General features: G+C 42.1%; 1 protein-coding gene across 3 annotated transcripts in view; it reads right to left on the bottom strand.

The window, feature by feature from the left end:
* sash1a (SAM and SH3 domain containing 1a) overlaps positions 1–15,335 on the bottom strand; it is a 209,412-nt gene extending 194,077 nt beyond the window's left edge. For all 3 annotated transcript variants that reach the window (XM_061707291.1, XM_061707292.1, XM_061707293.1), the window contains exon 1: positions 13,918–15,335. In XM_061707291.1, coding sequence (XP_061563275.1) covers positions 13,918–14,436 — 519 coding nt within the window. In that variant the 5' untranslated portion in view covers positions 14,437–15,335. The remainder of the gene's footprint in view (positions 1–13,917) is intronic.
* Between the last annotated feature and the right edge of the window lie 910 nt (positions 15,336–16,245).

Genomic DNA, 16,245 nt, shown 5'->3' with positions numbered 1-16,245 from the left:
TAAAACATTTAAGTCAGCCTCTAGCGGTCAGTCGAGGAACTGCAACAAATCTTAGTTCCACACGAGACTCAAATCGAAAGTTAGATGGTTGGCGTTTGCGTGCAGTTCCAAAGTTTTCTGATTACGCGTTGCATTAATACAGATTACAAGAAATGTGATTGGTATACGTGTTTCTTTTTCAAATTCCCTGCTGCTATGCCTTCTTTGTCATTTTCAAGTCGGGTAGAATGATAGTTTGCTGCAATGTCTGTAAAAACGACTGACGCTTAACATTTATCAGCTCCAACTCAGGTAAAATAGGCTCTATTAGCTCCATTGCTATGTATGCGCTACAAACAGGAAGTAAACAACAGAAAACTCGGCACTACGAACCACGGTGCAACAGAAAACCACATGCACTGCTGCCGAATAGTTGGTGATGTAATTACAGAGCAATACAAACAATGATGCGGCAGCATCATAACGCAAAGTGTGTTATTTGCCACCCCGAGACTGAAGGCAAGTTGAGGGGAGGGAAGACGAGTTGTGAGGCATTATCCGCGTGACATATATATAAGATGTGTGGGCGTGTAGAATGACGTATTATCCCTACATCAGCAAGATTATATAGCGTCAGACAGGTGTCATTTTCAAAATGAGGATGGATGAACATTTTGTTTGTCATTTTTGTGGCCAGTTGTTCAAACAATGGATCGTCCTTTAGGGTTATGGACAAACGCCAGTTTATGGCGTCCCCGGCTCTGGGGCTGAGTAGCTTGCGGATCTCCTCGTCTCCCCAGTTACTCATCTTGCAAATATGGACCGTAACCTGTGACATCTTGCAGCTGCTTTTATTCTCATCACCTGTTAAATGATTCTATAAAATAAATAATACAGGTTACATGATCAAGCAATCCCTCACACGACCCGCCACCCCGCGTTAGTTCTGATTACCGTACATTAGACCTGATCCGTGATTAAATGTATCCTCGGTGGCAAGTTAATCGCGGGGCCGGCTCGACATCCCACCCTGCGTCGGTTAATGTAAAAAGCACAGGTGACACGCTACATCCGAGTGTTAAACATGGGGTATCCTCCAATGTAAAAGGGGCTAAGTATGGTAGCTGTTCACAGCAGCTGGCATTCTATGGCGCTTCCACACCTAGTGGGACCTCGGGGTAAGATATTTACATTCAAGATTTCAGTCAGACTAATGCAATATTTAGTCTTTTTTTTTAATTAACATACATAGTTATGGCACAGAAGGAAGAAACACGCACACACACATACCGACATGTACGCACAATGATTTCAGTAATTGAAAGAAACAATCTGTACGATACAAAAGAGTACAAATGAAATGCCATGGGTGCTTTTATAAAAGAACATGTGCAATGCACTACATGTGATGTGTGAGTGTGTATGTGTGGGTGTGTCTCAGGAATGCGATAACTGCCTGGTAATTACGGTTCAAATTCAGGTATGCAGAGCCGTAGGGAAGGCACACAGGTACTTTGAAGGTTTAGTTGGGCTTAACCCGTTGCCAGACACAGCCACTACAAAAGAACTCAGGTAAGGACATATCAACACTAGTGTGGTCTCCATGATCAAAGCTTTCAAAACAGCCCTGCCTCCATGCCTTGGAAATAGACCAATTAGAAATAAAGGCAGAAGGTGAGAGTTGGTTGCACTGCATTCCATACACCTTTCTGGAAACAGCTTCAGACAGTGTAATTATACACACACTGGTGCCTGTCTCTCCAACACTCATGCTTTCTCTGCTATCAAAGCCTTGTTCATCTCACTGCACCCCTGCATCACACCCCTTAAAAGCACAGACAAGACAATCAGGGCTGGTATGAACTAAACTGTAGCAACATGAGGGGCAATTCATCTCTCTTATACCTTCCCAAAACTGCTCACTGCCGAAAGAAATTTTCTGCTGAGTAGCAGGTGACATCAGGAGGACCAGCACCCACCGTGTGCTTTACTCTCATCTTTCTGATTTACAGAGCATGGCTGATCCCCACGCCAGAACACAGTCATCTTTCACTCTAAGCAGCATCTTCCTGGAGAAGTGGATCATTCCATCCACTTGGAGCAATGTGGCAAACGAGGCTGGAGAAAAATGACCGGATTGACGAGAGTTGTGTTCATCAAAAGAAGCTAATCACTGTGTAGTTGCAACTGTCCTGCCCACAAACATCACCAGCACGAGTTAAATATTAATATATTTGAGCAATATAGGACTATTTAACTTTTCACAATGACACCAAGATATTAATTCATTTGTTAAACATTTTAAAAATAAACATTTGCTAATTGTTTTTCTGCAACGTCAGCACCAGATAAATTCAATGGCACATCTTTTGGAAAAAAAAAAACGTGAAAGCATAAACTTGGGTGTTTCAAGAACTTTGAAAACACTATAATCTTGTCACTTGCGCTTGAGATGACCTCAGCCTGAAAATATGTCATTACATGAGCAGATAAGATTTGCAGGTTATAGTGACACCACAGATCAAAGTGGAGTTATCCAGCCTCCCCATCTTTATCTCTAACCAGCTTCATGATGCATATGCTGTACTTCTGAGGTGCGTAGCACAAAGCTATAACATTGGCAGGGGTCCAGGATTGGCCCTAGGAGACTGGAAATGTAGCAGGGCCGACCTCCTCTGCAGTCCCTTTAGCCGCTACGTCTCCTTTACGGTGATGGACCTGGCAGGATCCATAAACTTAGCAAACTACAACCCCATACCACTTAGTTACAAGGAGTGCACTACCTTTGCTAAACACAATAAAATAAATAAAAGAAGAAGACAGCAAAGTAAAGAAATATAAGAAGAAATTACATGACAAGATCAACATCGAAGGGGCTGAGATGATTCCTGCATTTCTATTTGCAAACGCCGCAGTTGTGGCAGTGAATAAGCAGAGCGACTAATACTTTTTTCTTGTTGTTTTAAATGTGTGTTTTAAAAGGTAAGACTATTCTTTTTTTTATCCTTTTAATGTTGAATTATTTGGCCCTTTAAGTGTTTGCACCGCCAATTTAATTGTACTGGTACAATGACAATAAAGACTATTCTATTCTATTTTATTCAATTCTTGAAGAGGAGATTGAGACAAGTGAACAATTCCATCACTGGTATATCCAGTCAGCATCCCCAAATGGTTCTTCAGGACCACCTTAATTTGGGACTTGTTTTGTTCTCATATCATTTCCAGAAAATTGTTACTGCAGGTCTGTTGGTGGAAACATGTTTAAGGAACCCTGTAAAACTACCCAGAACATCCACAAAAGGAAACGTGTCTCCCAGTTTCAAGTGGAGTGCAGTCGAGATGTCAATTCGACCCCATTAAACCAGCTGTTATGAGCAGAACTGAAAAAACATGGTTGAAAAAGGGGGCTTTTCTATAGTAGTCACTTATTAAACTTTGCATAGCTGGACAAAACAAGCAATTACAAAATTACAGTTACAAAGATGCTTTGGATCCTAATTAGCTACAGCCCTAGAGATGATGTTTCATTACATTTAACCTTCACAGATTTATCTTATTCTTTGCTGGGCTTATCCAGTCAGGATAAGGAATCGTTCTGATCAATATTTAAATCCACAGATCAGTGGAATTATGCTTTACTTAAACCGAGTACAACTGACATTTCCATTTCAGTCTCCAAAACATTGCCAGGTTGATATTGGAAAGGGACAAAGTATGGTTTACTGTTTAAACATCCTCCTGGTTGTCTCCATGGCAACTTGTAACGAAGCTGTTTTAGTGTGCGACCTCCTCGCTCATAGAAGCACGGGAGTCAGAGGTAATTAGACTTCTTGGACAATGTAGGTCAGAAACACAGGGCCACCTCAGATAATACGGTTAAAACCGTTCCAACAGCAGCTATACGGTGTCCAACAATGTATCGCTGTCCTTCACATGAAAAACACTTTTTTGGAGGAAATGCAATGATCAATCCCTGAGTGCAGTAATAAGTGTATTTGAGACAGGGATGTGGAAGAAGAGAAAACATGAGCACATGTGTTGATTCACAAATGTGTTATCCTGACACAGACAGATGCCCCGGCCAGCTCTCTTGTCATCTCACTTGTCCTGCCATCCTGTTGAGACACTTGATATATTCCTTTTCAGGACAGCGGGTGTCATTATTGGTGGTATACTGTAACCAAAGCGACAGAAGATGTTGTGATTGGATTGCTGTTTATGCTATATGCATTTGCCAGCACTGAGCAAAAGGCGATGAAGACATGTGAAACAAGCGTTTCCACCTGTAACTGAGCATCAAGTGTTTTTGCTTTCTGTTAATGACTAAAAGACCTGCCTTTTTTATTGTGAACCAGAAAATATGACTGTTTGTTTAAAAATATTCGATTCCAAGAGGAAAAAAAAATGTTTTCCTGCAGAGAATAACAAAACCCATTTCCATTTTTCTGTTTGGATGAGATCGTTTTAAAGATTTTGGCTTCACACCACAGCTGAAGGCTGAAACTAGGTTCACTAATTCTAGATTACACAGAGGGAGGAGTATGAACCCATATCATTGTGCAAGAGAGACAGATTAAAACAAAACAAACACAGAATAAATACAAAAGAAGCACAAGGACAAGCAGGTATTGATAATGCAGCCTGCAGTCTTGTGTGATACTAGTATGTGTGTAATGTAGACAGCCTGTCTGGAAGCTGCTGAAACCTTGGACCAGAATAGCTCTGATAATGCATCTGTCATGAACGTGTGTCATCAGGACCTGTTTTTCTGCACACTGTGGAAAATGAAATGGCCTTGATGACTGGATGGTCTGCTTTTTTCTTATTATTCTATTCTTTTAATGCCATCACCAGGACTACGTTACTTTCAGTGATACAAATACTGTCAGTTACAAGTGATGACAACCTCTGAAAAGAATGAAAATAGTGCAGTTTATGTCGGTTCTTAAGTTCAGTAAATGTTGAGAATATTATAGTGGACAGCTCCTTTGTAAATGAACACTGAGCATATTCATTTTTTCCCCAGACTTTTAACCGAGTTCACAAAGTCAGGCAGTCAAAGAGGCTGAGAAGGGAGTTGATCATGTGAGTGCGACTACAGCAGCAACAAGCTCCTCTCGATCTTTACTGCTGAAATGAGAAGGCCAGCTGCACATGTGCTGTGAATGCTGCTTTCCCACATTTACACGGGATCCCAAGAGATGGGTGGATCAGTCTTTTTTTTCAGGGACAAACAGAACCTCTCTGACTCACAGCAGAAAAAAGAAAAACTCACAGTGAATGGTGTTCTCTTTGCAGTGATAATGTTTATGGAAATACTGGTTAGAACTGTTTCCCTTTGAGACGTGCCTCATGAAATATTCTGAAGTGTAGTGTCTGCAAATGGTAAAGCCATCACGTACTCCTGAGACAGAAGGCAATGTAAATTGTAAGCTACAGTAGATTTGGCCTAAAGGAGCCACTGAGGATCCTAAAGTTGCGTGGTCCAGTTCAGTATCTAGGCTGAGATCAGCAGGGCTGTGTGTCTTAGCAAACAGCGACAAGGCTGCAGTGTCAATAGGTCATTATTATAGTAATCATTTCTCAAACTGCTTTCCAAATAGCTAAATCCTGGTATGTGTAGTTTATACTTAATAAAGATGCTTCAAAATTAAGAAAAAAAAAGCATTTATGTGAATCTGTGTGTCCATTTTCAGCATGAAAGAAATATGAGCCCTGTTTAAAATTCCATTAATTAAAAAAAAAAGAAAAAAGAAATACTTAATTTCCGTAATGTAAACAGCAGCGCACTATGCTAATTGACTTTCCCTGTCCTCTCAGGACAATAGAGCCAGTCCTTGACTTCTTTATGGCTTCCCCTTTATGACTCCCCGGTTGATTGTGTCTTTAAGGAGGCTTTAATAAAAACTAAGCAAATAGTGCTCTCAGCAGAGCAAATGGAAAAGTCTAGGCGCTGTTGTGAGGAGCGTTTTCTCTGTCCTCGTGGCTAAATGCCAGCCCTATAGGAACAGAGGGAGATGATGATGAGAACGTTTCCCCAAAAACCGCTGGCTAAATGAAAAAAGCTCAAGAAAGCCCACACGAGGCAACGGAACTGAAATAGCTCTTCATTTAGGAAAAGCAGCCTTATAATGAATTCAGATAATGACTCTCTGAGCACGTAAGTTTATCAAAGGGCATCACATGCATATGTAGTGGCAAATACAATGAGATTAATGCAAACCACATAAAAATGAATGGAAATCCATTTCAATATTCCATTTCTGTTTCAGCTTTTAACTAACTTTACTAACACCTGCACGTTTGCCTATGGATGTGCAGAGAGCTTTGATTTGATAGATTTTATTTTTCTTTCCAAATCTTGGCTGTTTTCCAGTGAAACTTGAGGACCATTGACAATCACAGCAGGCCAACAGAGGGTCATCTTAAACTAAATCCTAATTTCCTGTTGGGCAAGAGTGTTGGGATATTAAACTAGATAAGAGGGCTGAAACAGGAAGTGAGGTGAGTGCTTGACACATAAAGGTGGTGAACTTCCCTTTTATTCCTGTTAAAAACACAGCTGCTGAAAAGCAGTCTTTTCTTCTGACACTGCTCCTTCCTGACAAACAACACTTGTGAGGGTTCACTGCATGTTCTACATTCTTTAGATCAAGCTGCAGGCCTCTCTCAACTGACACCTACAACATTTGATCAGCTACTCTGTAGGGTCGTAAAACCATAAATCTCTTGTTAACTGACTCTCCCCAACAAACTGACAGTTTGTCCCTTATTAGCAACCACCCACCAGGCCCTCTGCAGCCTTTATAAACAACATGACTGTCTATTTACAACATTGTCTCCCTTCGCATGATACCCAGGTTTTTAAATCACCCACCCACCAGCACAATGCTGGACACTTGCCTCTGTGGCCCATTTCAATGGACGGAAATTGGGAATGCAAAACAGACTGGTAGTGAAAGGACATGTGGCTCCATCAGCTTCCATACAAACAATGGAGAATCTCCCTCTGTTTAGCCTCTGCTTCCTCCTGACACGCAGCGCTAACAATGAGGCGCTATTGTGGAGGACCGTGTCGGCTGCGTCCAGCACCAGGATGAGACCGGGAAACATCCTCACGCAGTCTGGTCTTGAGCTGATGTAATAAGTTCAAATTAAAGATCCACGTCTCTTATGAGATAAGAAATAACACAAAGAGATGACTGGAGCAGAGAAAGCAATATTGAAGAATAGCAGGGCAAACGAGTCAGACATGATGACAGTGTACAACTTTGAGATAAGGATGTAGACCAAAGGGAACATTACACGGTTATGAGAAAGACAGCTTCCAGCTATGTGTCATGATGTCACTGGTCTAGCCAACAGCAATGTAGCCAGTCTAATGATAGATATAGAGTATATGCGGTAGATTTGTAGTCAAGACCGCTTAAACCGAGACCAAGACACTACCAAGACCGGAGAGTGTCAAGACCAAGACAAGACCAAGACTAGTTCAGCTCAAGACTGAGACAGTGACAAAAAAAACAACCTAGTTATTTTGTCATCTTGCGTGAGTTGTAGAACATCAGCACCATCCTAGGTTCAGCTGCTTAGTTTACATATGAGGTTGTATTCAACTGCTCAATAACACAGAGAAGTGGATGTCTTAAGTGTAAACTCACTATAAATGTTCTCATCATTTAGCTGAGATCAAATATGAGTGGCGACTGCACTACCGCTATTTCTACACTATTTGAGGATTGACTCGAGTGCTTTTAAGAATTGACATGACTATTAACTAGTCCCAAAGTCATCTAACAAAATAACCAGCCTCCAACACCCCCCTCCACCTCAGAAAAGTTTAATGAATAGTAAATGTTACTGATTTAAATTGGACTTAACTTGGAAACAAAACGTGAATTTTAAATATTAAAGATACACATAATTGTCGACTTGAACTTGCCGTATTTACCATTATAGTGGCTAAATTACACTGTACAGTATATCAGCATCACTGAAATGCCATAGACCTAATGCTTAATCAATCACAACAATATGCAAATATTATTCAAAAGCAATGATGCCATATATTTATTCAAAGAACTGGTGATCACAAGACTCTGTCACCTTGGTGTGTGCAACAGCATCTCAATTATCCGAGTCCGAGACCTGGCGAGACCGAGAGACCCGAGAGAAGACCAAGACTGTAGACTGTCGAGACTGTGACCAGACCAAGACCACAAAAAAGTGGTCTCATGACCGGTCTTGAGAACTACAAGTCTAATATGCGGACATTGCATTCATTTTATAAGCAAAACTTTTCAACAGTGCACAAAAGGAAGGAGAGATCAGCTTCTACTTTTGTCAAACTGCTTTGTTTTTGATTCAAACAAGACATGGAAGAAAGATGCATTTGGTTGTGAGGACACACAAAACACTTTCTAGCTTCAACAGTCATCCAAAACAGAGACGACGGCATGCAATCTTCGTTTCCGCATTTCCCTTTCCTACGATTCTGGCTCGACCATGTGCGGTACGCCTGGATTAATGGACTTTGTCAAGGTTGACAATTTAAGTAGTCTCTCAAACTTTTGTTTATCGAAACTTGGGTGGAGCTGGTTGTTCCGGTCTGGACTGGCAACAGGAGCTATGGCTGTTCAAGAGTTATCCCTACCCCTCATAGAAAACTTAAGACGGTAAAATCTTGTTGAAATCAAGTCATATTATTTGTAAATGTTTTTTTTTTTTTTTTTAAAGAAAAACCCAGTCTTCAAACACAACCCTGGCTGTGCAAGTGGGAGCAGCCTGCCCATCAAACTATAGTAACCATTGTTCCAGCCAATCGCCATCAAGGGGAGGATTTGTGCTCAGGCTTATGAAGTATGGGAAGGAAGAGAGGCTTGGGAGAGTTTAAGATGGGTGCATCTTCTCAGGTAGCCCCTGGCGGGAGAGGGAGGAGCTGCCTCTCCCTGCTTTGTTGACGTTTTCTGTCAAATATCAATAGATGTCATTCAGAAATGCCTTACCCTACCTTTAAAGCAGAACAAATTTGTTTCAAATATCAGTTTCATTTGAAGGAAAGACTGATTCATTTTTGAAAGTGTTGACTACGGCATCGCTTGTGGCCACCCATCCCCGTTATCAGCAAAAAACCACCCAAAGTTACTTCAAACCCATGTGTCTTGAGACAATTTCATGGCTTTAGGGGGATTATGTCAGACAACAACAACGATGACAGGAGCTCACAGAGCGTCAAGCCAGATGTTTATGATTATTGATGTGTATGTTTGGGGGGGTTTACGTGTGCTGTGTGGGTGTCAATTTGAGGATGTGCGTGAAAATGACCCGATGTGTGTTTTTAACCATGAGTGTGTCAGTTTTTGTATGTTGGTGTTGATTTTATCATGTCAAATCAAATCAAACATTATTTGTTAAGCGCTTTTCATACAAAATAAAAAATGCAACGCAAAGCGCTTTACATAAAACTTAATAATGCCCCCCGCCCCGCACACACACACACACATGCACACACACACACACAGACAGGTGCAAGCACACTGCGATTCGCATAAGTATATGGCTGAGCGATCCAGGTGAGGAAATGGTATCGGGGAGCCATCCACGCCAGGAGGTCTCATAACCCGCAACCACAACAGGGGCCTCCACAGAGACCATCCCGGCCCGGACGGATAGAGGAGTCCACACCACAGCGGTGAAGCCATGGTGCAGAGCTCCACAACCATCCAGGCCAGAACCACCCCCAGGACGACACCCCTGCAGGCCAGAGTCACTCCCAGCATGGAGGCTCCCCATGAGGAAACACTGGAGATAAAAGCTAAAAGAAAGCAGGATAAGATTGGCTATGAGGTTAAGATACATGCTAAAAGAGTTTAAAAGTATAACGTAAAATCCTAAAAGTAGGTCTAAAAAGCAAGACCTGCTAAAACAAACATAAGAACAACTTAAAACCATAAGACCTGGGTTAAAACAACAAGAATAGCTAGTTAAAACAAGGATAGGCTATACAAGAAAGACTAAAAGGAATCAGCTTAAAGCCAATTTAAAAAGGTGAGTCTTGAGCCTGCTTTTAAAAACATCAACAGTCTCTGCGGCCCTGAGGTTCTCCAGCAGATTAATCCACAGACGTGTGGAATAGCCGTGTGGAATGTAAAGCACTTAGTATGAAAAGTGCCATATAAATAAAGATTGATTTAATTTGATTACAATAGACACGACAGAGGCAACCAAGAGACTCAAGCTAACAAAAAATGACGGAAGGAACAATAATGTTGTAAAAGCAGCTCAACCTTCACCATTTAAGACCATTTAAATGAAAAATTACAAAACTTCCTTTGTGTCATTTTACCGTATCAGATATACTTTATACAAAAGTAAGTCAATGGCACTACAGTCGATGATTATAAAAAAAAGAAGCAGAATGGCAGAAATTATGTTTGTCAGTGTATGAACCAACGAAGAAACAGGAAATAAGAGAGCAGCGTGTTACAGAAACAAGCTCACTGGAAGCACAGTCTTCTGCTTATACTGTTCCCTGATGAGAGATCATGGAATGTGCAACTCTCTGCACAAGTGTTTGTTTACATCATGAGAAATAATGCTCTCTCTTCCTCTCTCTGACAAGGGGTCTCTGCAGCTTTGATAAGGATCAGGGGTATTTATTACTCCCAGAAGAGTCCTTTCAGTGAATTGTCTGATAATGGGTTGTCTCACCAGAGGGCATTGAGCACACACGAGAGCAGATTTCTGAATCTCACTGTTTATATTGTTCAAAGATTGACTTGATGACAAATAATAAAGACAAACACAGTTGCACAGAGATGAACAGGGCCCATGGACGGAGAAGTCCTCAAGAGCTCAATTGTGGACGGAGATCCTCTGTACGATATACGATGTCCATCCCTTGAGACTGACATTGTAAGTCCTTTTTTTTTTGTTTGTTTGCCCTGATTGTTCAATCTCTGCTTGGGGTGACATCCCATCTTCTCGACAGAGAGAGGGGAGATATCAACAGACCAATCAGAGCTCAGTTTGTCCACGATATCAGCTGGTCACAGCTCCATCTCGCTTTTTCTGGGTAGAAAAGCACTGGACTGGATCCAATTCGAATGCACACACACACACACACACACACACACACACACACACACACACACACACACACACACACACACACACACACACACACACACACACACACACACACACACACACACACACACACACACACACACACACACACACACACACACACACACACACACACACACACACACACACACACACACACACACACACACACACACACACACACAAAAGAGACCAAGAAAGGCTGAAGGATCTTGACCTGTCCATTCCTTGCCAAAGCCTTAATGCCAAAGCTCTGGCTCTAAATAAAAACAGGCTTCAAAAAGGAAAATAGTCTAACCCCCTAAAATGAACGCTTTGTTTCAGCTGCGGTCTGACAGTTAATCCCTCACAAATCCCACAATCTCTGTGGGATTCACTGTTAGTCAAAGTGGCAAAACACACAAAGGAAATGAGCTTATAAAACATGCAGAAACTTCAGCAAAGCTGTTCTTAAGGAAGCACTGAATATTGTAAAGAATATCAGGAAGCTGGACCCAATAAAATAAACGATAATGGCATATAGATACAGTTATTAACGTTTTTAATCACAGCAGTAAAACTGCAGCTTCACGGATGATCAAAATAGCCCCAATTACACACAAATGTTAAAAATACACACACAACCCCAATGGTATGTCTGTAACGAAGATTTTGAGGATGCCTGAAATATGTGCCAACTGTTACAGATCCATACATTTTCAAAGCAAAGCATAATTACTTAATTGCTTGTTTCAGTCTTACTTCGTCTGGTTCCTTATTTATGATACTTCCAGCTTGCACCCATCATAATTCTATTTTCTACAACAATAAAGACTATCACAAGTAAATTAGTCTTAGGGGTTTTTCCAACTGCTTGAACTGCACAGCGCTCCAAACCCACCTACAATGAGCAAGACCAGAAATCCAGACATACATGTTCAAGAAATAGATGGAGGTGAGAATAAAAATAATAAAAAAAAGAAAAAAAAACTGAGTTCCCACCTCAGAACTGGTTTCAAATTTCATCATGAAACAGAACCGTACACTTCTTAAACTCATCGATTCTGAAATCGATGCCAGAAGATGCTGTAGTATGTAACATGTCAACATTAATTTAGACATGCAGCAATGCAGTGACACTGTCACAGTTGTAGCCGCGTTGTAGTTGTAGGTGAAGTGGAGATGCTGCTCTGACCTGCAGAGGTGCTACACTACTGTGCTCTTTTGGGGATTTGAGACAGTAAAGCAGTTGTTTTGTGGCTAAAAGCCTGTGCAGGTGTATTTTTCCTCACTGAAATTCAGTCTTAAATAGAAAAGGGAATCTATTAAAAAAAAAAGACCCAGGTCAATAAGAAGAATCAATGATGGTGTTGGTATCGATAAAACCTATCAATTCCCATGCCTAGAATCCGATCCGAAGGGATATTTTTACATTTAAAGGTTCTTTGTGCTGCTTTAAAACAGCAAAGTTGGTTTGATAAAGTGTGAGTTTGTGAGTAGTATTATAGTCACTCAGCAGCAACCATGTCAACACAACATGGATTTACCTCTTCTCTGTGCAACATACACTTGCCTACTTGACACCCCCCTTTTTTTTTAACAAAGAGTTGTATATACAATGTCTATTTGAGGTTTTAGCTGTTGCAGCAGTTACATGAGAAAATGTTTAAGAACCAGAACAAAAAAAGTCTGCAGGACATGATGTCTGCTTCTTCAGCTGCCTGCAGATGCCCCAAATTAAAAGCCTCCATTTAGGAAAACAGAAGTAATTGTGCAGAGCCCTCTCAGCTGGTTAAGGCATATGATTCAAACCCTTCTGAAGAAAGGTCACTATCAGTCTGTGAAAACAAGAGGCCCCCTCAGTCTGCTCCCCCCGCGACTTCAACAGCCTACCCAGCTGGGCGCTCTTCATCTCCTGCCCCTGCAATCCAAATCCTGCGGCCCATTCATCAAAAGAGCTGGGGCTTACAGGCCTAGTGGCCTGGTTGTACCACCCACACTGGATTGTGGGAGAAGCAGGCGGGCGGGTGGGTGGGGGCAGGTAAGGTCACGGAGGATTAATAATCTGGTTTTAAATCTTTTTGGCCCTGCAGTGAATCACAAAGTGAAAGTTCTTCAGCATCTCTGCCCTGCACTTATCGATCTCCTGCAACTTCACTCCCATCTTTCACCATGACAGCAACCACCTGCCTCCTGCAAGGTGCAGTGGACCTGAAAATGTTCAGGCATGACATGACAGCTCCCTTTAGTGTCATATATCCATCTAGAGCATTTCATTCAGGCATAAACGCAATCTTTAAGGAAAAGCGTCTACATTTAAGTGCTGATGGGATGGAGACTGTTTAAATTCTTAGTGGACTTCAGATTACACTGAAACCATGCTGCTGCACTGCAAAAACTCAAAATCTTAACAAGAATATTTGTCTTAAAATTTGTGTTAAAATGTCTCATTTTTAGTCAAAAAAATCTCATTACACTTAAAACAAGACTCATCATTGGAAAAAAAAAACAATTTTCACCTGTTTCAAGTAGATTTTCACTTAAAATAAGTAGAAAAATCTGCCAGTGGAACAAGTTTTTTTTGCTTGTAATGAGAAGATAAATCTTGTCCCACTGGCAGATTTTTCTACTTATTTCAAGTGAAAATTTATTTGAAACAGGTGAAAATTGTCAAATAAGTTGTTTTTCTGGTAATGACTCTTGTTTTAAGTGTAATGAGATTTTTGACTAAAAATGAGACATTCTAACTAGAAATAAGACAAATATTCCTGCTAAGATTTGGAGTTTTTGCAGTGTGGATTCTTTTTTTTGTGTCTAAAGAACAGTTACCTTATTAGAGTAGGGTGGCCTGGCCAGATTGATGCCATCTCTGATGAGTTTATCCCTGATCATGATCTTCAGCTTGAGTTTGGGGTAGACCAGCAGCTCCCTCCTGTTGCCCAGCGTCAGGTTCCTCTGCGCGCCATGCACGTACCCGCCGTTGCGCCCGAGCCGGTCACCGCTGTTGGACTCGGTCCAGGACTCGGTCCAGGACTTGGACCCCCGCAGTTTGGACTCGTATTCCGCCACGTGGCCCGTGTGAACCTCGGCCGCGGGTGACACGGGCTCCAGAGTGAAGTAGAGTCCGCTGGCCGTCTCTTTGGCTTCCTCCCTCAGCCTCCTCACCGCTTCGTGGACGCGCTGCCGGTGGTGAGGGATGTAGACGCCGATGGCATCCAGGTCGGGGTCTCCGATCTGCTTGCAGACCTCCAGGTCGTCGTAGCCGTTGTCCACGAACGGCTCCACGTACTGGGAGAGCTGCAGCGTCTTCAGCCACTCGTACACGATGACAGGTCCGCTGCTGGTCATGGTGGCTGCTGCCAAGTCGGCTACAACTCAGGAATGAGGAGAAGCTGAGCTGGCTCTTACTTTCACATTCACTGTTTCAAACGCATTATAATGCTGCCAGTGTCACTGGGCTTTTTTTGTTTTCTATTGTTACGCGTGTCCAAAAAAATGAATTAAACAATTCGTGGATAATCCATAGTAAAGGCTTGGGTTATCATACCCAACCTGGCAGAAACATAACAAAAACTGACTTAATGCTTTTTCTGACTCTGTCCCAAATGAGTAACACTTGGTAAAATATAGAAAAAGGAAGAGCTCTTGAGCTTTATTTGAGACTGATTCAAATCGCACACGTTTCGTTGGGGATCAGTTTTAGTGAGCCGCGGCGGGTCGCGGTGCGCAAAGAGGCTTCCTCAAACTGTCACTCGTATCAGCTGCGTAATCACAGCTCATCCGTAACGCGGGCCGGCTTTGCAGCGGCCCCCCGAGCTCCTGTGCAGACAACGACAGAATAAAATAGATCCAAAATCATGCAGAAGAAAAAAGACTGCGCACAAGTGGCGGCAGAGATCCGCGTCCGGAGTCTCCGTCTACGCGCAGCCCGGCTCATCCAGCTCGTCCCTGCTCATCTCCAAAGCACCGCTGCAGCCCAGAGCCGACATGCTGCTCAATGCTCCTCTCGCGTCCACGCCCCCCCAAAAATCTCACGTTTAAAAATAGTGATCAGACTCCTTTCCCCCCGTCTGCTCCACAACTTGTAAGGGCATTAACTTGGTAGCTCTCCACTGACTTGGCCAAAGTTGTGCGGAAACGCGAGGCGTGCGTTAAACCTGTGGCACCGTCCGCGTGGACACTCCTGCTGCTCGTCTGCCTGACATTATTAGTCCCCAACGATGTGATTTGGTCCGCCGCACCTCTCCCTTTCTCCTCTCCTGCTTGTACACACGGTCTCCCTCACTCATTCAGCATTTCCACGCTTCGGTTTCTCAGTGCGCATGGGCTCCCCCTATGTGGCAACTATGGAAATGAATATTTCAACAAGTCTGGAGCTGATATAGCAGGGGGGGATAAGGAAGGTGCTTCTCATCCATCCACCCATTACCGATCTGATCTGATCTGATCAGACGTCTCATGCTTTCCCCCTCTGACGCTGCAACATTGGATCGGAATCCAGCCGCCTGCATCAAATCAGCGCTCCACTCACTGGATTTCATTACGATCAGACCAGGGGCGAAAATCCCGTTTCATAGTTGGGGGGGACAATAAACAGTAACATTTTAGAGAATAAATCCAGGGGGGGGCAAGGAATAAAAGTTTTAGCCTTCCTTTAATACAGCATTTTGACATTTTCATCTCTATCTGGCAAACAGGCAGAAGACCTTTCTTAGAGCAATACAAAACAATGGTATTAGGTGGAAGGTGGCAATAACACAGCACATCTGACATAATACACTGCAAAACCCCAAAATCTTAACAAGAATATTTGTCTTATTTCAAGTTAAAATGTCTCATTTTTAGTTAAAAAAAAATCTCATTACACTTAAAACAAGACTCATCACTGAAAAAAAACAACAATTTTCACCTGTTTTAAGTAGATTTTCACTTAAAAATCTGCTAGTGGAACAAGATTGTTTTCCTTATAAGATAAATCTTGTCGCACTGGCAGATTTTTCTACTTATTTCAAGTGAAAATTTACTTGAAACAGGTGAAAATTGTCAAATAACAAGTTATTTTTCTGGTGATGACTCTTGTTTTAAGTGTAATGAGATTTTACTGTTTATTATTATTTTCGATTTCGGTTTCGGCCACAAATTTTCATTTTGGTGCAT

This window comes from Cololabis saira, chromosome 18 (genome assembly GCF_033807715.1).
Source record: "Cololabis saira isolate AMF1-May2022 chromosome 18, fColSai1.1, whole genome shotgun sequence".
NCBI classification, from domain to species: Eukaryota; Metazoa; Chordata; class Actinopteri; order Beloniformes; family Belonidae; genus Cololabis; species Cololabis saira.
The sequence above is the reverse complement of the archived record's forward strand: the minus strand, read 5'-3'. Positions and strand labels throughout refer to the sequence as shown.